General features: G+C 37.9%; 4 protein-coding genes and 1 long non-coding RNA gene across 10 annotated transcripts in view; 2 read left to right on the top strand and 3 right to left on the bottom strand.

Annotated features, from left to right (window-relative positions):
* Window positions 1-2,371, bottom strand: part of Lasp (LIM and SH3 domain protein Lasp) — a 32,903-nt gene extending 30,532 nt beyond the window's left edge. For 2 of the 6 annotated variants that reach the window (XM_068294035.1, XM_068294036.1), the window contains exon 1: window positions 1,374-2,001. In XM_068294035.1, coding sequence (XP_068150136.1) covers window positions 1,374-1,442 — 69 coding nt within the window. In that variant the 5' untranslated portion in view covers window positions 1,443-2,001. Of the gene's footprint in view, window positions 1-1,373; window positions 2,008-2,273 lie in introns of those variants that run through there. The other 4 variants (XM_068294033.1, XM_068294034.1, XM_068294037.1 and 1 more) reach the window with 4 other exon arrangements.
* A 247-nt stretch (window positions 2,372-2,618) lies between these two features.
* On the top strand, window positions 2,619-4,185 carry RpL14 (ribosomal protein L14). Its single transcript, XM_068293678.1, has 4 exons — window positions 2,619-2,746; window positions 3,022-3,123; window positions 3,377-3,571; window positions 3,866-4,185. The coding sequence occupies exons 1-4, from the start codon at window positions 2,744-2,746 to the stop codon at window positions 4,067-4,069; spliced, it is 504 nt and encodes a 167-aa protein (XP_068149779.1). The 5' UTR covers window positions 2,619-2,743; the 3' UTR covers window positions 4,070-4,185.
* A 575-nt stretch (window positions 4,186-4,760) lies between these two features.
* LOC137579845 (LETM1 domain-containing protein 1) lies at window positions 4,761-7,185 on the bottom strand. Its single transcript, XM_068293677.1, has 5 exons — window positions 6,923-7,185; window positions 6,374-6,544; window positions 5,654-6,277; window positions 5,302-5,590; window positions 4,761-5,234 (listed from the first exon to the last, which is right to left on the bottom strand). Exons 2-5 carry the CDS (start codon window positions 6,469-6,471, stop codon window positions 4,893-4,895), a joined length of 1,353 nt encoding a protein of 450 aa, XP_068149778.1. The 5' UTR covers window positions 6,472-6,544; window positions 6,923-7,185; the 3' UTR covers window positions 4,761-4,892.
* A 30-nt stretch (window positions 7,186-7,215) lies between these two features.
* On the top strand, window positions 7,216-24,029 carry LOC137579844 (uncharacterized). Its single transcript, XM_068293676.1, is given in 6 exon segments — window positions 7,216-7,411; window positions 14,350-15,033; window positions 21,047-21,208; window positions 21,792-21,999; window positions 22,076-22,271; window positions 22,341-24,029. Coding segments are annotated over 5 exon segments (1,557 nt in total). The 5' UTR covers window positions 7,216-7,411; window positions 14,350-14,841; the 3' UTR covers window positions 23,140-24,029.
* On the bottom strand, window positions 15,791-17,174 carry LOC137579942 (uncharacterized). Its single transcript, XR_011032901.1, has 2 exons — window positions 16,848-17,174; window positions 15,791-16,792 (listed from the first exon to the last, which is right to left on the bottom strand). It is a non-coding gene; the product is annotated as an uncharacterized lncRNA (long non-coding RNA).
* Window positions 24,030-24,214: the final 185 nt, after the last annotated feature.

The raw sequence follows: 24,214 nt of genomic DNA, 5'->3' as shown, positions 1-24,214 counted from the left end.
TATTCTTTAATTAAAAGGACAACAAACATGTGTATTTAGAAAAGAAAAATGGCAAACCCCTTGAACATTATCAAAATGGAAAGTCTGCTGATTAAAAACCAGGTATACATACATCCATTTTGCAGGTAAAGCCGCTAACAACTAGACCATTTAAAGTTTTCATGATCTTTTTCACAATAAACTTTTGCAATATATTGAAATCCTCTTTTTAATTATTGACTAGCAATTCTAAACTTGTCATGACCATTGAGAAAAGAAATGGAATTCACTTGGGAACAGACATGTGGAGAAAGATTATAATCTTTTATCTCAAAAATTCAATGAAAAATTCATTGATTAGTTTTTAGAAGTTTCTTGCCAAATAATGGACATCTCAAAATATTTCAAAATTGGAAAACCGAATATTTCTTTGAGTGTTTTTCTAATTTAGTCACATGTAAGTACATACATAAGTATGTATTTACTAATCAATTGATTTGATAGTAGATTTTTCCAAAAACTAAAACTAACTACACTTGAAGCTTTAAAAATGTACGTATGTATGTAAAGTTGTCTTCTTCTTTTTAATAATCATAATATACCTTTCTTTAGCCTATGGCTGCAGGGTATGTGAGGAGAGGGAGACACAGTACACAAATAAACTGGAATTAAGCATAAACCAATAAGCGCAGTACCAGAAAGAAGAAAGTGTGTGTGTGTCTGTGAGGGAATGCGAAAACTAAAACTGGTCTCAAGTCAGGCAAAATCAACAAAATTACATACATACATACCAATGTATATATGTACATATGTACATACATATGTATGTATATGTATATGTATGTTGTATATGCTTGCTCAAGGTCGGTCAACGGATTTTTCTTTTTTTTTTTTGTCTGTTGTTTCGCGTTAAGCTTTAGTTGAAAACAAAATAAATACATAAATGAAACAGATCAGAAAACGAAAACGCAAACAGCCGAGTGGCTGGACTGATATTTCAAGGGGGCGCCGCAACGGAAACTGCGACGCTATGCAAATTAAAAGTAATTTTAAATTTCCTGAGTTGGCGAAATTGAAAAATCGCCCACGCATAAACACACAAACACACAACACACAAAAAACGCAGCGACAGAGTTGGAAGGGAGAATGCGCCGTTATTTTTTAAATTCCAAGAAACAGTTTAGCGCTCTCGTTCTCTTGTTGTTGTTGTAATTATTAGGAGCAACAGGCACGCATGATCAATGGGGGAGAAAAAAAAAATCAAGTGCCTAGCTAGCCGTCTCTTTTCAACACACACACACACACACACACACACGGACACAGACACTCTCACACCATAGTTGTTGTTAGCCACATTTAAAATTTAAACCAAAAAAAATGCAAGTATAACTCACCTTATCTAAACATTTGAGCTCCTCGATGGGATATACCACCTTTTGGCAGCGGGCACAAGTTTTGTTCATTTTGTTGTTTTTGTTGGTCTTTCTCTTCTCAACGGAACTAACTTTTGGTGTTGGGGGGCACACAGAAACAGGGTGGTGGTAGGGCACAACTCCACTGATCTCCTTTTACCTGTCTCTTCTTCTTTATTTGCGCTTCTTTTTTAGATGATGTTCTTCTTCTTCTTTTTTAGCGTATTCCTCGTCCTCTTCTAAACCAGCGTGTATGTGTGTGTGTTAGTGTGTACACCAGAAGAAAAAATATTGTTGTAACTATTTTCGAAAATGGGGGAAAAGAAATTTTGCTAAAAAATTGCGCTTTGGATATTTCCTCTTTTATGTGGGGACTAATCCTAAGACTGTGGATTGTTGTTGTTGTTAATTAACAAAAATTTTGCATTGCGAAACGGAATTTTGTTGGTTTTTGATGCCTATTGCCGAAAAGAGTCTTTTTGTTCAAACCGAATACTTATTTTACACTATTTGACGATCATTTGGATTAACATTTTTAACTGGCAAAACTGGCAGCAATAACCGGTTTGCTTTGTTTCGCTTTTTGTTTTAACACTTGTTGTTTGTTTTTTATCTTTAGTATTATTGTTATTGACAAGAAAACAAAAAAGAATATTAAAAAAATCTGTTGCACAGGTTACAAAAGCAACGCGCGCATCGCAACACGCGAAACACGACAGCAAAAAGGAGTGAAAGAGTGCAAAGAAGAGTTGAAAAGATCAGCGGATTACTCCCCCGTGGACGAACGCTTTAATTAATCCCGATTTGACCCGATTTTTAATATATACACATAGGTATGTCCCACAACCTAATATATGTTTTTCTTGCTTGCATTTGCATTACTTCGAAAAATTTATTCCGTCCGTTCCACGCAGAAAACACACCCGCTCACTTTGAAAACAAAAACAATAATAAAAAGCAAAAAAAAAAAAGCAAAGACAAAAACAACAACAACATGGCGAAATCAATTCGCTGGGAGCGCCGAATCCGCCGCAACTTTATGCCCTCTCGCCGTAACGTCGAACAATTGATGCCAATATCGAACTTGTTGGAAGCCCTTGAGTGTGACCAGCTTTGGTAAGACCGAAAACGGCAGATAATGCGAACAGTGTAACCGTCTGAATAGTGGGCGCGCCGTGCCGGTATTTCAATGGTGACAGTGTTTAACAAATGGTGCTGCCACTTGGATTTTGTTTCGGTGCTGCAAAACGAACTGTGGAATACAACCCTGGTTTTTTACCAACACCGACCGCCATATTGCTGCCGAGCTGTCAAAAAATATTTTGCCCTTCTCTTTCTTTCCGGTTAGCGTCATGGTAAGAATTAACAAAGTTTGCTCCGAGTCGGTTGAAAAATGTGAAAAATAAAATGTAATAAATTGTGTTAGATAAATTAAACAAGACCTGAATGTAAAGTAGCCACTGTATTTAATTGAAATAAAAGCCCGTCCTCAAGTTGTCTTTAATAGGCAAAATGCCACTAAAAATAATACTTCACGTGGTGGAGCACCACACACACACGCACATATATTCACTACCGCACAGCAAAATAATTCTAATTGTTTTGTATTTCTACGCATTACTAATTACAGCCTTTCGAGAGATTCGTACAAACTGGTCGCATTGCCAAGGCCTCTGCAGGTCCCCTGAAGGGTCGCCTGGTAGCCATTGTTGATGTCATTGATCAAAACAGAGTAAGTCAATACATTTCAATTTGAAGAAGGACTGAGTGTGTGGGGCACTTGCCTGCTTGTCTAACTGCCGTGGTCTTGCACATGATGATAATTGTCTTCTTGATAGGAAGTGCCAACTGACACATAAATGAAGCCAAGTTAACCCAACTGAAAAGCAAGACCCAAACATCTAGTGCCTCACATTACACAGTCCCAACTTGAATTGTTTGTCAAGAAATAAATATGTATATTAATTTGTTTTGCATTACTGCAGGTTTTGGTTGATGGCCCTCTCACCGGTGTTCCCCGTCAGGAATACAGATTGAACAATCTGCATCTGACCAAGTACCGCATCAAGTTTCCCTACACAGCGCCCACACGCATTGTGCGCAAAGTGTGGCAAGATAGCGACCTGAAGGCACAATGGAAGGTCAGCCCATGGTCCGTCAAGGCCCAAAATATCTGCAAGGTAAGCACTTGGAACGACATACTACTCATCTGTCATCCGTGAATCGCCTGCTGGCTGGATTGCTGACTATTAACGACTCTGGGTCTGTGTGCACATGATGATAATTGAAAGTTCTTGATAGGAATTGCCGGCTGATACATATATGAAGCTAACTCTTGTTTATTTACTGAAAACGCACCAAAACAGTGTCCAATAGTCAGGTCCAGTGCGGCAGAGACGCACTCATTCCACTTTCTTTTTACATTGCCTCAACTGTTCTGTTTATTAATATTTAATTTTACAACTTCTTTTTAGCGCTCTCAATTGAATGACTTTGACCGCTTCAAGCTGCGTTATGCCAAGCGTCAGCGCAACAAGCTGCTGACCATTGCCTTCAACACACTGAAGAAGCGCACCAAGGCCGATGGCACTCCACGTGTTCTCAAGAAGGATCGTCGTGAGCGTCTGCGTGCCGAAAAAGCCAAGGGTGGCAAGAAGGCTGCTCCAGCCAAGAAGTAAAAACACAACCACAAAAACCTTTTTTAACGAAAAGTAACTGCTTGATGAACATCTAAAACACAACATCATGATGGAGCAAATAAAAAGAAGTGTTATTTTTAGGAAAAACACACGAATCCCTCTTTGCTTTTATTCTATGAAAAAAACTAATCGGGGAAGGAATTTTAGCATAACATTAACTTTTTGAGACAGTCGCATTACTTGCTGGTTCTTTATTTTATTTAAATACATGTAAGGATAACTTTTACTTCATCATATTGTTGATAATTGTGCCCAAGTTTTGCATTGTTGTATACATTTTGATTCGCACCCACGAATCCAAGTGGGAAGGAATACGTTCGTATGTCGACAATACTGGGACACTGTTTACCATCGAAGCTGCTAATATAACTTAAGCACTGTTACCCGATAGACAAAAACGTGCTACCCAGATGAATGGAAGAGCACGCTTTTGTCTATTGTGCGTCCTAATAGTGAGTGAGATGGATGAAATAAAAGTGTATGAGATGGCATGATAAGTTTTTGGTAAAAGTGAGCGAGATGGCAGATGGAATTTCAATCTTATGATAGATTGACATAAACAAATTTATAAAATGGTGACCTAAACCCCTTAATTATGAGTGGATTTCGAAGGTTTTGAAAGTTCCAATGTTCCTTGATTGAACCCCATAGATTTAAATTGCGGCTAGAGTTCATTTTTTTCCTTTAACAATTTTATTTGCTCCCATGAAACAACATAGAAATAATGTTTAAAAAAAAAAAACAGTCCAATCTTTAAAGCAGTCTACCAAATTAAAGTGATTCTGATTTGATGGTACAACAATTAGTTAGCCTCGGTCTTGCAGTATATGGTCTTCCAGTTATTTGGGTGATTGTAACCCAGAAGAATGGGCAAGTGAAGGAACAATGTGATGTGCTCTCCTTGAATGGACGTCGAGACTTTGACCCAATTACGAAGCCATTCAATCATTTGCTCATTGCTGAGATTAACCGGATTGAGGCCGCGCAAATAGCAGGAGTATCGCAACGCATCCACACTCAGATTGTGGACATCACCTTCTTTGGTTATGGCCTGGTCCATGTAGTGAACTAGAAAGGCATGCTCATGTAGGCGATGACGCTTGAAGATGCTATTTGGTAGGCCATGCATCTTGACCAGATATTTCTATCGAAAAAGATACAGATAAAATTATTGGCTCTTATTATAGGAGTGTTTAGCATGGGGATCTTACGACATGTTTACGCGACATTCCCAATAGGGAATAGGGACCTTCGGCAAAGATATCTTTCACAGCAATCAATGCCTCGGCACTGGGATGTGTTCCACTGCCCAGTTGACCTAAGATGCATTCGAATTCGGCATGATGTTGATGTCCGGCCAAGGATTTCAATTTGGCCTGCAGGCAACGGAACACAGACTTGTTATATTGGAGGCGATGCTTCATGTAATAGTTCTGGAAATCTGAGCGCTGTTGCAGCGTCCAAAAATGGGATGTGAGAAATGTGCGTGGATACCAAAAGCTAGAAAGATAAGAAGCCCATTTGAAATACTAGTTAGTCAGGTGGATGGGTGGGTGAGCTTACACTAGCGGAAAGAATGCATAGCCAACCATTGGCAGAGAGCATCCAATCAAGGCTGGAGCCACTTTCATCATATCCCTGGGCATTTGCATATACAACTCGAGCTCCTGGCGATTTAAGGCACGTATCCCCTGCGGCGAGTCGTTAGCAATGCGAGCAATTTTCAAGAAGCGTTTCATGTCCCCAAAGAAATCCTTGACACCGTCAAAGAAGACATGATAAAGCTGCATGGCCTTGGGGAAATTCTTCTCCAGCACTTTGTCATAGTTCTTTACATAGTTGAAATAGCGTGTGAATATATAATCCTGCATATTGTCCCGCATCTGTTCGCGTTTCGATTTCTGCATATCCTGCGATTCTTTGGGCATCTTCTCATCATCGGAAGTCGACGATGGTGCCGATGCGGCAGACGATGTCGAGACTGTTGTAGTCGGTTGATTTGATCCCATTATGGGAACGCCTTTTGGTTTATTCGCATCCCAGCCAGCTTCATAGATAACCTTGCCCACACTGGTTATCTCGGAGGCGACATTTCTTTTGAGCTGCGGCGGTGCTCCTGTTGTTCCCTCGCCAGCTTGTTGCTGAGATTGGCTGCCATAACGGGATCTTTGTAAACGCATCTTATCACTATAAATGGTAAATTGAAAACAAATTAAGGTCACCGGCATGATAGTAAGGGATAGATAGAAGGGTCCGCGGTGAGGGACTGCGGGGTTCACTCACCTGACTATATACAACTGTAAGAGCTGCCGGCGCTCCTGGCACAAGCACCAGGTGACTCCAGTGCTGGCCAAACGGCCCGCTCGCAGAGCGAACGCCATTTGTTCCTGTGACTTGATGTATTCCTCGCCCACGCAAAATTACGCAACCGGCAATTCGGCAGGACCTGTGGACCTACAGTAATATTATGATAATTGCTCCAATATCAATTTCACATAAGGTATCACTTATACGCTAATACAGTGCCGTCGAAATAGCCCTTTTATGGCTAACTTGAAAATTTAGCTAAAGATTTGCAATTTTTCCATGGAACAGAAAGATGCAAATAACAAGAACTAAATGATCAAATTGCACCAAATCTTTCACAATTTAAGTCTACAGTTTTATTTTACTTTTTAATGCTGTAGTTATTCATCACCGCGTTGCAATTGACTATTTTTTGGCTAAAAACCAAACAGCGGCCCGCACCACTGAGCAGACGGGCGATAGATGGCGCTGTTTAATGCAACGGGGAAAGAAAAAATTTGTGCTTTGCACATTTATATGACATACCTTTTAGCTGATGGACTTCGTAAACACCGCTATGAAATATATTACACTACCGTTAAATTTAAATTTCACGATTTAAAAACGTTACAATTTTGCTTGCCAGAAGATGACGAAAAATGCGCGTAAAAAATGGGGAGCGTTATAAAAATATTTGAAATATGCGCAATTTTATAACATAAGCAGTTTCGTGTGCACTGCTTTGTATTTGTGGGTTAATAACAGCTGCTGCTGTTGTTCGTTCGACTACTGGTGATGTTGTGAGGATACGGATTCAAATTTGTTAGTTGACCCGTAGACGTCTGTTGCGTCGGTTGCTTTGTTTGGGCCCGTTTCAAAAAATTTTGTTTCTCTTGTATATAAGTATATAATTTTTGTTTTCGCCTCGTACTAGATGCTGGCTGCAAGCAGCAAGCAGCAATAACAACAGCAACAACAATAAGAAAAATTAAGCTGAAACACACGCGCCACGGCTAGGCCAACAAAACGAAAAACGTAACTAATCAGTACAAACACCCCTCGTACCTCTCATCCAAGACCCCTTGCCACCAATTTTCTCACTTCTCCTGTGGCACACTTTACTGAAACAACCATCAGTCATCAATGCCAGCTACTTTTGGCCATTTTGTGGCATAAACGGAAACGGAAACGGAAATGTGCGTTAGTTGTTTAGAAGCGTTAAAAGCATGTTGTTGTGGTACGCCTCCTCTCTTTCTCTCTCTCACATACAAACACTCTCTCTTTCTGTGTGTGCGTGTGTGTGTGTGTGTGTGTGGAAAGAAGACCTTCAATAAGAAATTATAAAACTTAGCGCGTGTCCAAGTTACTTGACTTTCAACTTTTGGCCAAGCAATAGAAGACGTTTCCTAATGCACAGTTATACATATGTACATACTTATGTATGTATACATACATACATATATATGCTGTGGTCCACATAAGCATAGAGTCTATACGTATGTATGTATGTATTATGTATATGTATACATGTATGTATATACATTTGTTTGTGTCTTTTTATATCTTTGTGTGCACGCGTTCCTTTTTTTTTTGCTCAGCTTACTTTCGGCTGCTTAAATTTTGCTCCTTTTGCCGATATGTACATATATGTATGTATGTATGTATACCTACGCATGTATGTAAATGTGTTTCATGTTTACTTATTTATTTGTAAGCATACATATCTTATATTTAGCGAACCAGCAAAGCGACTCAGTTACAGTTATTGACACATGCATAATATAACATTGTATAAGGCAAATATGTCGGCTAGAATTTCGTAGATAACAACCTAACAATCGACGGACCAAACAACATACCCAACCAACCAACAGAACCGTACCATTGCCACGGCAAAGTTCATAAAAATAGAAATACATATGAGAAAGGAAAACAGCAGCAACAACAACAACAATAATAACAACAGATAGAAAAAAAAGGAAAATAACTAGCTTACAGTCATAAATGTGTTTATATTTATCTACAGTGGCTTAAACACTATTTGTATCTAGCTAGCACTTACCCTATCTATTTCGGCCTTAAAGAGATGTTCAGCTAGATCTCATAAGATTCATCAGCTATGTCTGAGTTATGGAAATGAAAGTGATTAATCCACTTATTTTAAAATCAATTGAGTTTAGTTAAGCTTCCAAGCTGCAAATGTAAAAGGTTAAAGTTTTGAATTATCCAACAATATTAAGGGTAAACTATTTTATTAATTCAGATCTGAATTTATGCCTCACTCAAATTTGTATTTCGTATTTTTTAGTATAAAACTAAGTAAACATTTGAAATACATTCCGAATTCTGACATTTGACATGGGAAAATATTAAAAAAATTCAAAAGTCGTCTTAAAAAATCAAAAAAAATGGCAATGTAATGTCCATAACCAAGAATGAGATGCAGATGTGTTGAATAGAAATATTCGAAAATATTCAACAAAGAAGAACAACAAATAACAGTTAGGATAGATGACAAAAGCAAGAGATAAAACAAAGAAATACTTGTAGAAGGAAGATATGTATATTTGAAAATGCCGTCGGTTAACTGTGGGACTGCGTGGGGGTATTGCTTCGCAGGACATTGGCGGGCCTATTATGTCCCTTCTAAATTTCTTAAACGTTCTAGCTGGAGGATCCTAAAACTGGCTGGTAATGCAGATCGCATATCACTTCTCCTGACTGGCACTCATTCGTACTACCAGGTTTTCGACTGTGGGTGTCCATTCCAGGATGGCCTTCGATTTGTGTCTTTCTGCAGAAAATCTTGGGCAGTCAGTCCTCGGTAATCACTTTCTTCCTGTCAAAGCTGTTTTCTTTGCCAAAAACGGTAAAGGTATGACCTGAAACCATATATGTACATACATATGTATATATGTATGTATATATATTATGTATATATGTATATATATACATATATCTGACTTTTAAAGAGTGCCCCTTAAAACACAAACCCTACCACTTTCCCTTTAAGATTTCTTGTCTCGGGCCATTTTGTTAAACTCTTCTTTTAATTAAAGAAACAGTGTCCAGGTAAGAAACCTTTAGAGTTTAGCCGAAAAGCCGTCGACCATTTCAAAGTCTAGTTTCTTTTTTCTAACTGCACCTGGACTTTTCAATGCAAACTTTTACAAAACTTTCCTAATAGCAAATTTTAGCTTCTAGTGAAGGAGCTCCAACTCACAAAACTAGATAAATTTCTAACTAGACAAGAGAAAAGTATTATTAAGTTTGTTTAGAGTTTAATTGTGAAATGGAAAAAGAGAAATGCAATTTATCCTTGCTTATACTCGTATATATACACATATTATCACCTGGAATTATCTATCTAAGCCAACTTATGATTGTTAAAATAATTAATTGCTACCATTATGATGATGATAGTTGAAAGAGATGTCAGTATTTAAACTAAAGCTTAAAATCAATCAGCTTAAGATAAATGAAAGATATTCAATTAAATAGATATAGAAACACTGTGAATTTATGAGCGTGTACTTGTGTGTGTATGGGTGCTTTTGTATGGGTAGTGAAAGGTGTCCACATTGGGGGAGAAATTCAATTGAAGGAAACGTCAATATGTGTATTTATGTAGTCGAGCAACCGCAACGAGCATTGTTAGAATATAAATAACACAAATACCTTGACTGCGTAAATAAATAGCTTCAGCACTTTTAACTACATATGTATGTATGTATGTATGTGTGTATCTATGGGATACACAGGTTCAAGGATACAATGCCATTATATGTATCAAAGACATATGTACATATGTATGTATATAGGTATGTGTCCTGCGGCCAGTTCCCACGCCTTGCTTATCGTATGGCCAATAGCATGGGATGACCTCGAATACAATTTAGCCAAATCATACAGCTATTTGTAATTTATGAGCTATAATTTCAATTGAATTGTTTGGCAATGATTCTGCATATTTATGAACAATTTCAAGTTTAATGCCTTTCAATTTCCATTTCGCGGTCGCGCGAAACGTGTCCAAACACAATGCTATAAAATTGATTTATTTAAAAATGTTTGCTTTGGCCACAATTCAGAATCAAGATAGAAGCAAAACATTTTCCATTTCAATTATAAAACCATTGACATAAAATAATTACGTTTTGCTTTCACTTAAAGTCCGATCAAATCTTTACTCAAGTTTCTACTCTCCTTTCATCCATTCTTCTTGGCCATCAAGTTAATTGGCAGTTTATTTCTTGGTGAGCAAATAAGTTTATTGTTATTGTTACACCAATTTTCCAATAGAACGTTTTCAATATAAGCTCGAACCGATTAAACAATTAGCCCAAAGATGGGCAGAGAAATACACTCGACAAAATAGAAAGTAAATAAATTGTCTGTGAAGAATAAAAATCAATAAAATCTTTTGTTGTTACAGCTTCTAAGCTTGTAACATTTAAAAATAATTTTTAAGTGCATTTACTGTCTCTTTAAAGTAAAAACCCTTTTTATCCCTCCGTCCGTCCGTATAAACACCTAGATCTCGGATACTATAAGAGCTAGGGCCACCAAATTTGGTATGTCGACTCCTGTAGTATATACAGTGATCGAGTTTACTTTAAATTTATGCCACGCCCACCGCCATCTCTATAATTTAGAAAAAACCAATTGCTTTCGCAGTTTTTTGCCTATCGAAATCAAATTGATCACACCAATAAGTCTTTTAATCTAAATTCCATCTTATATTAATTTCCTTCAATGAACAAAAACTCAAGCAAGATAAGAATTTATCTTTTAACTCTTGCGGTGTAATTATTTCATTGTCTATTTCTTTATCAACATTAATTGTGACATTGCCCGTTTACCTAATGACATTAACTACATGGGCAATCAATAGAATCAGCACAAAAGTGCCTGGCTGGCTGTCTTGCTGACAGAATATTGGCCTAATTGGCCGATGGCACAGCAAAGTGGCAGCTATGACAACAGCGCTATATAATCGTTAATTAGGCATAAACTTGGCTTGGGAGAGGTTGGTTGGGTAGTGGGTAATTTTGCAGTTAGCAGGTTCGGTTTTCGAGTGCCGTTAACTGAAGATTGGTTCACAAAATCCTATCAAATCAAATTGGCAACGGTTACTATGCCCAAGTTGTTGTTGTTATAGGGTTAATCATACGCCCCGTTGAACCGTAGCAAATTGCATTATATGCAGCAATTCCGTTGCAAACAGCAACAACTAGAAATTAAACCATTGACAGAGAACACACGCATACAGATACATGCATAGATAAAACTAAAATGGAACGACAAATTGTTGTTGCACTTCTCTAACCCGAATGCAATTGTCTCACCTTGACCATGAAATTTGTTTTGAAAGGGTTGTACTTAAAGTTCTCTCTTGTTGTGTGTGAGTGTGTGGGTGTGGTGAAAAGGTTAGAGGAAAAATTTAATAAAATGTTTCAAAATTAAACAAGAAACATTTGGGATGAGGAAAGATTTCCATATATAAACAATACATTTAGTTAAGATTGAAATCTGAATCCTTCAGAATTACGAATTCATTTAACATTCATCGAATGAGAAAATTGAGAGAGAAGGACAAAGATGATTTAGCTTCGCATTCGAAAAAATCATTAATCACATAAACATATTGAGCATATTATAGATATTAAATTGTGCCATAACGAAATCCTTCTAGTTTTACGAAGTCGTGCAAATAATCTTTGAGCAGCTTTTCTTGTTAATTTTTGTCAAGCATTCGTAAGCTAAACATTTCTCCCTTAATGCCAACAAAATGCTCACTAGGAGGTGGCGACAATGCCAAAATGCCAAAACGAGAAATGAAAATGAAAACGACAAAATGAAAGGGAAAGGAAAAGGAAAGACAGGGCAAGGAAAGGAAAAGAAAAGTCGTCGGCGGCGGCGACGTGAAGAATGCAAAGCACGCGAAAATGTGTTTAAAAGTGTTGGAGGAAAAAGTTTACAAGAAAAACTATGTGGTCGACAGGATGAGGGGTAACATTGTATGCAAATTTCAGAGGCACACACACACAGACACGCGCACACACAGAAAGAAAGAGAGAGCAGGAGGATAACAGTTGCACTGACTTGCGGTGAGTGTGCGAGTGACAGCCTGGCAGACACCTTGTCAATGTCTTGCGGCAACAAATAACCCGGACCCGAACCGGGACCTACAACAGAGAAGGAGATGGAGACCCACACACACACACAAGAACGCCAGAAACACAAGCCAAGTGGCAACAGCAACAGACTTTCAGCTGACTGGCTCTGAAACACACATGCAGACACATGGTATGCCTGCATACGCGTGTGTGTGTGTGTTGGCCATAAGGAGCAAGTTTAACACGGTTGCTGTGTTGCTTTTTGTTTCTAGGCCTTGAATACGCCGCGGGTGTCACTTTAATGAATCTGAAATGTTGATGTTTCCTTCTGACAGCCAGAGACAGAAATAGAGAGAGAGTGAGAGAGAAGGTAGACAAACAGTAAAGAAAACAAAAACTATAGCATACCTTTTAGCGTCAAATCGGGTATAAAGCAAATTGGGAGAGAATGGAAAGCAACTAAATTAACAAATGTAAGAAAATGCCTAATCCACACAAAGAGTCATGCACATATGTATGTAGGAGGTAAAAAGTTTCAATTAGATAATTTTAAAATTTCTCTGGGTTAGTTGAGGTTTCTTTTTTTCATCAATATAAACCCATAGCCTAAGCCATACATTTCGTTTGCAAGAATTTCATCAATTTTTAGTCTGGTTCATAATAAATAAGCAAACAGTAAATGAATTTATCAATGAAATCTATTGATATATTCTATTATCGACTAGTGTCAAGTTCTTAAATCAAATTCAAAATAAACTTAATCTATGATAATAATGAATGTGGGATACAAACTTGTTGTCTGCCATTAAATAACAATTTGTTGAGCTATTTCCGCCACTGACTTTCTTTGAAAGACATTAGAATCGCATTTGGGAAATTTGCCAATTTACAAATTCACAACAAAAAAAAACAAGAAAGGGAGCAGAACAACTGCGATAAGCCATAAACATGAATGAGCAATGAAAAAGGCAAAAACCTAATCAAATCTTAGGAATTCAAACTAACTTTCTCTATAGCTTAGGTAGGCATAGAGGCCATGGAATGAATGTACATAAAAACCACTTAAACTTTTGCGTTTAGCCACATTTCAACACTATTTATTGGTAACATAGAAATATTCTTCTACGATTACCTAATGATAGTGGAATTCTCAAATGGTAAGACCTTTAAACTTATGTCTTGATCTCCCCAAGAATCTATAATCACTTTTCGGCAAAGTTTCCATGGAGTCAAAAGGTCTAAAAACCGTTTTTACTCTTCTATCTTAAATCTTGTGAAATTAATTCCTTTATGAAAAGAACTTTACATAGTTTAAACACTTAGATCGCTATTTAATCTATAATATTTCCATTTTACGATATGCAATTTGCTTTAATTACACTACCTAAAGGCCATTCTGCCTTTTTCTTAGTTCAACCTTTTTCAATCCAACCAGGCATAAAAGAAAACTAATTTTATTTGCCACACTTCTTGGTAAAAGGGCCATGAAGAAACACAGTTTAAAAGATGATGGCTAGCAAAGGAAGGGCTGACGGTTTACGCTCTATGGTTTTGCCACCGATTTGTTGGCTCAATGCACACACACACACACGGACACAGACACAAACACTTGAACATCTTGGCATCGGAGCGAACATTTTTGGTGCTTAAATATAAATATAAGTGTGAAAAGAAAGAAGGAATGAGGAAGGGATGCCTGTGGCTGCGGTTTATGCCCTCTTCACGTGCCTGGGCCAACGAGTTACTCTCGCTACAACAAGCTGGGCGCGAGTAAATTGAATTAAGTTTTCATTAAGCAAATAACTTGCAGCTGCCATGAAATTTACAAATTGCATTATTTATTGCACTTTGCAGAGGCGACCCCAAATAAACAATCATCACATAAATATATAATCAAGACAGACACACACACACACACTCACAGACGGAAGGAGGACTAGGGCAAGGACGAGGAGAAGGAGGAGGTGGTGGTGGCGGTGGAGGTGGAGCAGACGGCAGGACCACTCCTTGGCTGACGGCCAAGCGGCATGTAAACATTTAAGGGCCCAAAAACTAAGCGAGAAGAGGAGAGAGACAGCAAGTCAGTGCCGTCGAGCGGAAGAAGGATAAGGAGGACGAAGAGGAGAAGGAAACCGAGAACGTCGACGACGACGACGACGTGGGTGGAGAAGAAGCCATGGCAAAGGCAAACATTTTACAATATTAAGTAGTAAGAGCAACAACAACATCAACACCCTACAACCTGTTGATAAAATACACTAAAAAGGAACACCCAGCTAATAGAGAGAGAGAGAAAAAGAGGAAGATAGACGGATAAAGACGGACTCCCAAAGATATATAACAACAATGGCCATTCACATATTCGACTATGATCACTTTGCCATTAGCGCCATTGTCATTGCCAGCATGCAATTATTATTCTTCCTGATCAACTCTATGCTACACATGGACAAATTGACCGATTTTGCTGGCGGCGTTAATTTCATTATCATCTCGTTGCTGACATTTTTTCTAGGTCAAATTGATCGGCCATCAAAGGTAAGTGAAATTATTGCAAAAACCAAAAGGGGTGTGACGTCCTTAGGCCAATTTTATTCCTTAACCAAAATAGTTTTAGTTTATTTAGCTAAAAATTCTAGTCCGAGTTACTTAAAAGAATCCTTGGAATGCAGTTCTTAGACATCCAATAATAATGTAACTTAACAAGTCTAAGACTAACAAGTCTTAAATCGAGCAGAATTTCAGACTTGTCTTATACAAATTATTATTGTTTTGTCTTCATAAACATTCACTTAATATAAAATCGAATTAAGTTTCGTTGCATCAATCGAAAGAAGTGTTTTTATTTCAACATATCAGAATTTCCTTTGTCGTAATCAAAATCGTTAGTAAAACTTCAAAAATAAATATTACGAGCAGAAGTTTACTTTAACTGCGCCGAAGTTCGTATACCCTTTTAGTGCGATTATTTTGATATCAATAAATTCCCGATATATTTCTCTATAATGCAGCCTTTTCGATTGCTTGTTTCCACGATTTCGTGGTCAGATCCTATTATGGTCAATTAAAATCTTAGTAGAGTAGTTTCAATTAATTGCAAAGACGGTCATCCGAATAGATATATAGCTTGTGGCATCAGATACTTCTCATTCTCTGGGTATGATACGAAGTGATTCCTATATTTCTTTCCCAGAATGAATGACCAGATAGCGACTGTTGATACTGATTTAGAATATATACTACCTGGGATATATCGCATTTATTTTGACAGACTTTAATAAAAAATGCCATTGAATTATCTTTAACTATACGAATTTCGAATTTAATATAATATTATTAACATACATATTTAAAATTTAGAAGCCTTTTAAATGGTAGGTCATGGTCATAGCCACGATAAACATAAGAAAACTGACAAACAATTTAGAAATACAAACAATTTTGTGCAAAAATATACAATTCCTTTCTATCATTTGGCAATGTAGGATTATAGTGGTGGTATTAGTGCATAGCGTGCATGGGTTGTGTGTAGGAAGTGCGCATGTTGGGTGTTTAAGTGGTTAATTGGAAGCGTGTGTGGGCCAGTGGCATATCAGTGGGTTGTGTGTAAGAAGTGGTCATGTTGGGTGTAGATTCGTTGTGGCAGAGTGTGTAAGTGTATGGTATGTTTACGTGTATATTGGGGGTTTGCTTATTGACTTTCTTCTTCATCGGGATGGCGGTATTTGCATTTCTGCTGATCTGTGAGCATTGTCCAGGCACGTGTCCCATCTACGATTACATCCTTCATCGTAATCGTCGATTTGCTATGTTTTTGCACATATAAATACAAATACCTTAAGAATCTAGTTTTGAATGCATCCAATGGCATTGTCATCTTGAATTTATCTGCTGATCGATATAAACCTCTGGCGACTGAGCTGAGATCCAAGAGACTTTCGCTATCCATGTAAACCGACTGATTCTCGGCTGCTGCAGCTGCTGCTGTACGAACCGTCGCTGCTTTACGAGCCGTCACTGGCTTGCGAACCGTCGCTGCTTTACGACCCGTTGCTGCTGTCGGAACCGTCTCTGCTGCTTTGGGTGCTCCCAAATGAGTAACAAATGGGATTGTTGCTCCTCCTCGTACATTGGACGGCCAAATTGTATTTTGTTCTGAACAGTCTGTGCCCGACCCCGATCCGAATCCAAAATCAAAACAAGATCCGAAACCAGATACAAGACTAGATCCCGATCCCGATGCTGCTCCAGCTGGGTTTTTAGCTTGCCCTTTATGATTCATCGTCTCGAGAACTTCCTGTGATGTCGAGACTATAGCTTGTCTATTTTGATCCATCGTTTTTTTAACTTACTCTGTCTTTTTTTAGCTTCTTTCTTTTGTGGTAATTACTTTTTGTTTTTTTGTTTTTAATATTTTGTTGATATTTAGTGTTTTTTGTGAAAATTTTCTTTTACTTTTTTTGGTAAATACTTATTTAAGACTGTTTATTTTTTTACTTTTACTTTTCTTTTACTTTTTTTGGTAAATACTTATTTAAGACTGTTTTGTTGTTTTCGTTTAGATTTTTGTTTTTTGTTTATTATTGTTGGAGCTCAAATTTTCGTACGTGTGTCTACAAATTAGATTGGGTTTAGAATGATAAACGTAGGAATGATTGGAACCAGGTAAACTTTTTGGGACTGAAAACTACATTTCAATTTTGAAGTTTTGTTTCCCGCCTACTTTGTTTTCCTAATTATGTTTTGCAAATACAAATTGTATTCTCATGTTTGCGTTATTGGTAAAATATGGCACTAAACTAAACATCCCGGAATATCATTTCATTTTATTGTCAACATGAATTCTGCGGATTACATATCTTTTTTTACCATTGATCTTTGAATTCCATTCAATATAAGTACCTAAGCCACTTTTAAAATTGGCCACAAGGGCAGTCTTGGCCAAAAGGAATAAGTGCTCTAATTGCTGGCAGTTGTTACATCGCCAAGTTGGCTTGAGAGTAAAAACTAAAACTTGATATAACGTATACGCCGAGTAGGTTATCTAAAGTAATAATAGCACACTTAAATGAAGAGAATATACATATATATAACGTATACGCAAAGTCCCATGCGCAATACATAACGTATACGCAACGTGTGTTGCTAAACAAGTTGCATCACAACAAATTTCTCGTTAAATAATCGAGTTAATCGCTTGCATAAATATATTTCATTGGAGGCAATTTCTAAGCAATTCAATTAACAATTACATTGAAATGTGTTTGTGTGCGTGTGATTGTGTGGGTGTGTGTATATTAATTGTATTTGCCAAATTTGCCTCACAAATGAGAATAATGCATTAGAAGTTGAGTTTCAACGCCTGATCCTAGATGCCAGGCAGGCACCAAGGTCATTGCTATCAAACAACCTTGTAAATGGATCTCTTGATGGTAACTGATAGCCCTTTTCTCATATTTTTCCGTTTCTAAATTATCTTGGGCGCATTGCCAATATTCTCTGTTAGCTTGAGTGGAAGATGGAAAGGCTCACCGAAATTTAACAGCAATTTAAGACTAAACTAGTGAACTAGGAAACAAATGGGTATGAACGAGTGTGTGCAGGCATGGGTATGTGTGGGCATTGGTGGCTGGGCGGAGGAATTGATAGGGGAGAGAAAGTGAAAGAAGAGTGGTTAGCGGTTTTGGTTGCTTGCTGACATTGAAAACTGAATTTTGCATACGCACGCAGACAAAAACACAAATACTAGCACAGACACACACTCACACACTAACAAATACACAGTCATTGCCTTGCTTGCTGGCAAACAAAAGGTTACGCCCAGGCAAGGCCCATTGGCTTTTTTTTCTTCTCTATTTTGCACTGTTGTTGCCTATGCCTGCATGACCTTGGCGTACGTGAGGGCCCTTCATCTGTCTGTCTGTCTCTCTCTCTCTCACACTCTCACTTACTCTTTCCCTTTCTGTTCCACTGTCGTCTGTCCGTCTGTCTGTTTGTCTGTCTAGTTGGTTGGCTGCTTGGCTGGGTGGTTGGGATGTCTGGGTCTGCCTAAGCTCTCTGCTAACTAACGGCTCTTTACAAAGAGAATTGTTGCCCAGCTAGTTACCAAATTGATGGCAAACAAAGTCTTAATTAAATACTCAAATTCAATATCGTAAATTTCAGGCAACATAAGCCTTTTGCCCTTTGTCTTTTCATCTTTAAATAAATTTACTACTTCTGATCGTTAGATTTAAAAAAAAACTTTTCCAAACTGCAGTATTATCCACCGATTATTAGTTGCTCTTTCATTATTTGGGCTATTCACGTAATCAAAGCTTAGGCTAAATGTTCAAAAATTGCAATTTAAGTTTGAAAAGTTATAGACAATTGAGATTTTTCGGTTTTTATCCTAAACTGTGGCGGATTTTGCATGCCTTTTATCATTTAGCCAACAATAAAGTATACGCACTGTTTGCCCGCCATACTAATATCGATGATTGTGTAAATAATTCTCGACCTAATTGATGTATTCCTATCCTAATATATTTAAATATTTCATGATGAATTTCGTTGTTCATAGCTAAGACAGAACAATGTTTCTCTTCACCTCGATCTTGGCCTTAGACTATGTTTCTCAATCATTCTTTTAACTTATGCTTTAGAACTTATTTGTTTTCTTTAAGCAAACTTTGTATAATAAAGTAAATATAGATTTGAAATATACCTTTATTATATAGATTATAGATATAGATTATATAGATACAAATAACAAAACAAAACCCATAAAATTGGATAGAAAACGCAAACCATAAGACCAGTTTTTGCAACAATAATAGTAACATTTGATGCCTATCACATAAAGAACAAATTAAAATAGTTTAGCTGACTTTTATGACCGCACACACACACACACACACACACACGAATCGATCGTAAATTAAACTCGGTTTACCCTATCAAAGTTTTACGTTAAATGCTTGCAATGCAGAATGATTTTAAAGCATGCTTTCATTCGCTGCCTTCCTTCCTCAAAGCCCTTTTGCAAGGACGGAAACGGAAGTGATGTTGCTGTTGTCGTTGTCGTTGCCATTGCCATTGCTGCTGCTGCTGCTGTTGTTGTTGCTGTTGCTGTTGTCATTGCTTGTGGCTGTTGTTGTTGCTGGTTACACAGTGTAGAATTGCTGTCGTCCATCCACGCCCACATAAAAATGCTTTATTGCTTTTGTATTCAGTTGGTTGCATCGCTGCGGCTCCTTGTCGATGGTTTATCGCCAGCTCTTTTTATAAATCGAGCAATAAAATTGCTTAAGCCTTGACTCAATCAAGTCATGTATGTATGTACTTACAAAATAGACTAAATGAAAAATGGTTAGCAACAAAAAAAAAACCCGTCTCTGTCTCTCCCCTGGTCCTCCCCCTGTCTCTATTTCGGATGTGTGTGTGTGTCTATATCCGTACTATCTGTCCCATTAGGCTATCAATTGTATAAATTGTTTGCTGATGGCATCCAATACCCAAGCCCCTTTTAAGAGCCCCAACTCGTACCCAGCCCTGTGACCTCAGTTTTGACTGCTGCTGGCGTTTTATTATTTTACTCCTGTTTTTTTTTTCTTTTGTATTCTGCTGACGGCAATGTTTTTCTTAGTGTCTGGACTTTGGTTTTGCATATTCACTGTCATTGACAAAGCAATTTAATAGTGTTACGCTTGGTTTTCCTTTTTGGGTTTAAACTGTTTTTACTTGTTTTCTTTTTTTTTTTTCTTTTCTTTTCTTGCATATTTCATAAGCCCTTTGAATGGTCTGGCAGCTACCAATGTCAGTTATAAATATGTAAAATATCGTCCACTTGCAGTCGAATTCATTCATTATTTAACAAATGACTAAAGTCAGCAAAGCACATATACATACGTTTATATATATATATACATATATTATTGTACATAGACTTGCAGTCGTGCGTGTACTGACTTTTTATTTATGCAAAATTTGCATGACCACCCCAAAAAGTGGTTTCTCTACAAAAAATAAAAGGAAAACTGAAAACAAAAAAACAACAGAAAAGCAAAAAAGCAGCGGCAGAAAGCCAAACCACTGGGGGGCGTCTATGAAAAATTCGTGCAAATTGCTCGTCAGGCCATAAATACCAAATAAAAAGTGACGGCCACTTGATTTGCATAGACGAATACCAAATGCCCTATTTTCTATCTGTCTTCTTCCTTCTAGAAACCAATAGAATAAAGTCACTAAAATCCATATACAACAGGCAGATGGAATCGGTTTCAAGCCCATAAAGTATATATAATCTTGATCAGCATCAATCAATGAGTTAGGCAAAGATTTTCTATAGGGAAAGAAGAGTATATGGTAAGAGTGAAATAAGTGATTTCAATGCAATTCTCGGGGGGGGCTATGGCCATCAAGTGCATGGGTATGATGCACGCCACTTGGCAATTTAACCTGTAGTTTTTAAGTGGCCTGGGTTTTGGTTTTTGAGGGTGGTGCACACGCCTGCTCCACTCCACTGTGGATGCAAGACCAGATTATGACCACTTACTCTACTCATTTGCAGGCCTACGATAGTCGCCAATTGATGGTGACATTCTTTGTGTGCCTATGGGGTGCTAGGCTCTCCGGATATTTGCTATATCGCATCATCAAATTGGGACGAGACAAGCAATTCGAGGATACTCGTCGGAATATAATACGCTATGCAGTTTTCTGGACATTTCAGGTGAGTATGTAGGGCATGGAGGGTCCTGAGCATGGAGTATAAATTGCGTCAGCATTGGCATCATCCACTTTTCAATTTTACTTTCAATGACACACACACACAAACAGAGAGAGAGAGAGAGAGAGATAGAGACAGTGACAGAGCCTTCAACTTGGCCCGTTCAAAAATCAATCAATGTGTCAGTAATTGGCATGTGTGCCAAAGGGTTCTTTTACATATTTTAGCACTTGTCACCCTTCCCTGCCACCCACCAACCATTCGCACATAACCCACAATGCAAGTGTCAACGTGATGGTTGGGGGAAGGGTTGGTACAACAATTAAAATGCCGTTTTGCCAAGCCATGACACATGTGGGTGACGCCTGCTACTAAACGTTCTAATGGTTTGCGGTGTCCTTCATTGTCTCTGTGTCTCCCTGTCTCTCCTGTCTGTCTGTCTGTCTCTCTGTCTGTTGCATGTTCTGCAGTCATTTTGTATCCGAAATTTCTTTCACATTTTTTTTTTTTTTTTTTTTGTGGGGCAATTTGCAATTGCAATAACAAATCTCACTTGTTGATGATATATGTGTAACCATTATTACAGGCCGTTTGGGTGTATATTGTGTCACTGCCCGTCATCATCATCAACTCACCGCGTCATTCGCAACCGCATGCACCAAAAACAATGACCACATTGGATTCAACTGGAACCGTGATGTTTGTTGTCGGTCTGCTGGCCGAAACTTATGCCGATTTGCAAAAATTCTCATTTCGCCAGGATCCAGCCAACCAGGGCAAATTTTGCAATGATGGTAATCATGATGATGATGATGATCCCTTTGCCCTTTAACCGTTATAATTTTGTTTGTATTTTCTTTTTCTGCCCAGGCCTTTGGAGTGTTTCACGCCATCCAAACTATTTTGGCGAGGTAATCATATGGTGGGGTATCTTTGCCATATCACTAAACGTTATAAGTGGTCATGAATGGGTAGCGATTGCATCGCCAATATTTACCACATTAATTATACTGTTTTTATCGGGCATTCCATTACGGGAACGGAGCGCCGATGAGAAGTACAAAGAGTAAGTTCATCCACATTACTGTGTGGGAGAGGATAAATGGTAATGTTCCTTTTGTTCTCTTGTCTTCAGTCAATTGGAGTACCGCAAATACAAGGCCTCCACCTCACCACTGATACCTGTGCCGCCGGCGGTATATGTAGAAGTGCCAAGTGCTTTGAAGTTTATATTATGCTGCGAATTCCCCATATACGACAGCATGCGTATACAAAAGGATTTGAGTCCATATTCACTGTCGATAGCTCGCTCCCATTCGCATATATAGCAGTCAGTGGCCCATTCCAGCAGTGCAGCAGCTGGCATGGGTACAGGATCCAATATCGGTGGACATTCGCTGCACAGGGGCCATTGTTATGGGGCAAATGGTGGCGATGCCGAGAGCCATCACAATTGCGGTGGCAGTTGTCGCAATGTTCATGTGAAAACCAATCCCTATCAGTGTGAGGCAGGCTATGGCAACTATACGGGGCAACATGCCGACGGTCCTGATAACGATAACGATGGCCTCGGCGTTGGTGATGGCGATGGCAATGGTCTCGTCGATGATACAGATACAGATGATGGTGGCATCTATATGATGGGTCCAACATGCTCCAACAACAAGGCCAACATTAGCAAGGCAACACACAAGACACACTATTTCGATGCTGGCGGCGGCGAGCTAGAGGTGGAGGAGGAGGAGGAGGAAGAGCAAACGCCGGTTAAATGCACTTACCTAGCCGAGGAGGAGCTGGCCTCCGACTACGATGAGGATATACCACCCATTGACCTAAGCAAGGCCACAAGTGTGGAGAGTTTTGGCACTCGAGTGCGAACCGAGCAGTCCGTGAATGCCGAGGGAATGCCCGTGACCGTGACGACGATTTTGTGATTGCAACAACATATGGAAGAAGCTGAAGCTCTATTGTGAGAGCCTCAATGCTACAATCCATGATGTTTATATATACATATATATATATATTTATTTTTTTTTTTCATTTTTTTTTTATGTTGTACATAGGCTTAAAGCGCCCCCAGCCATGCGTTTGAGCTTTGATTTTATTTTTCTTTTTGATAAACCAAAATGCCAAAAAAAAAAAAAAAAACAGAAAGTAGAAAGAAACAAACATACAATTAATTACCAAACAAACCAAGAACAAAATATTCACAGCTGAAGAAAATGCTTTAGTCTTTAAAAAGATACAAAAACCATACATAAAGAAAATGAAATTTGCTCAAAATAACTAATGTGCCTCTTATAACTCTTAGATTGTTGCACTCTTTAAAAGTTTATAAATTAGTCTTTCTTCCCAGCATAAAAACAAAAAAACCAAACAAAACTGTTAATCCCCTTTCCGCCTTCTAAAATTGAAAGAATACCGAGTACCGAGTAACCTTGTCCCCAGATAGAAAAGCAAAGTAATACATATAACCAGAAAATCAAAACTAACTATATTTTCTTACGGTATCAGAATACACCACACTTACACACACACACATACAAACACCTACACCCCACCAAGTACAAGAAAGAAATACAAAAATTAAAAAACAAAAAACAAAACCGAAACATATCCCAAAGAAAAGGTAACCCACACGCTCTATACTGAATTTGAAGTACAAGACAAACTAAATAAACAATTAAAAAAATAAAAACAAATAAAGGATAAAATTTGTTAACCAACAGAACTTGAAGAACAAAGATGAAATGATTATGAAAAATGTTCTGTAAGCCATTGTTATTTTATATACAAAACAAAACCAAACAAAACAAACCAAAAATGAAGAAATGAAACACAAATCGATATCGAAATTGTGTTGTAGATAAATACATATACATACATATGTATATATGTATTCTTATACTAACTAAAGAACTAACTATATAATCTTAATAATAAAAAAACAATAATACTGTATGTATGTATGTCTGTGTCTGTGTCTAGTTTGTGTATCAAAATGTTAAG

The sequence above is a fragment of the Drosophila tropicalis genome, unplaced genomic scaffold, assembly GCF_018151085.1.
Source record: "Drosophila tropicalis isolate 14030-0801.00 unplaced genomic scaffold, ASM1815108v1 contig_805, whole genome shotgun sequence".
Lineage (NCBI taxonomy): Eukaryota > Metazoa > Arthropoda > Insecta > Diptera > Drosophilidae > Drosophila > Drosophila tropicalis.
Note: the sequence above shows the minus strand (reverse complement) of the source record. Positions and strands in the feature narration are given on the sequence as shown.

Coding starts and splice junctions, on each gene's coding strand:
- RpL14 (XM_068293678.1), top strand. Junction 3,124..3,376: donor ATGTCATTGATCAAAACAGA/GTAAGTCAATAC, acceptor GCATTACTGCAG/GTTTTGGTTGATGGCCCTCT. Junction 3,572..3,865: donor AGGCCCAAAATATCTGCAAG/GTAAGCACTTGG, acceptor ACTTCTTTTTAG/CGCTCTCAATTGAATGACTT.
- LOC137579845 (XM_068293677.1), bottom strand. CDS start 6,471: ATGGCGTTCGCTCTGCGAGCGGGCCGTTTGGCCAGCACTGGAGTCACC. Junction 6,278..6,373: donor TTACAGTTGTATATAGTCAG/GTGAGTGAACCC, acceptor TACCATTTATAG/TGATAAGATGCGTTTACAAA. Junction 5,235..5,301: donor GAATGTCGCGTAAACATGTC/GTAAGATCCCCA, acceptor CTTTTTCGATAG/AAATATCTGGTCAAGATGCA.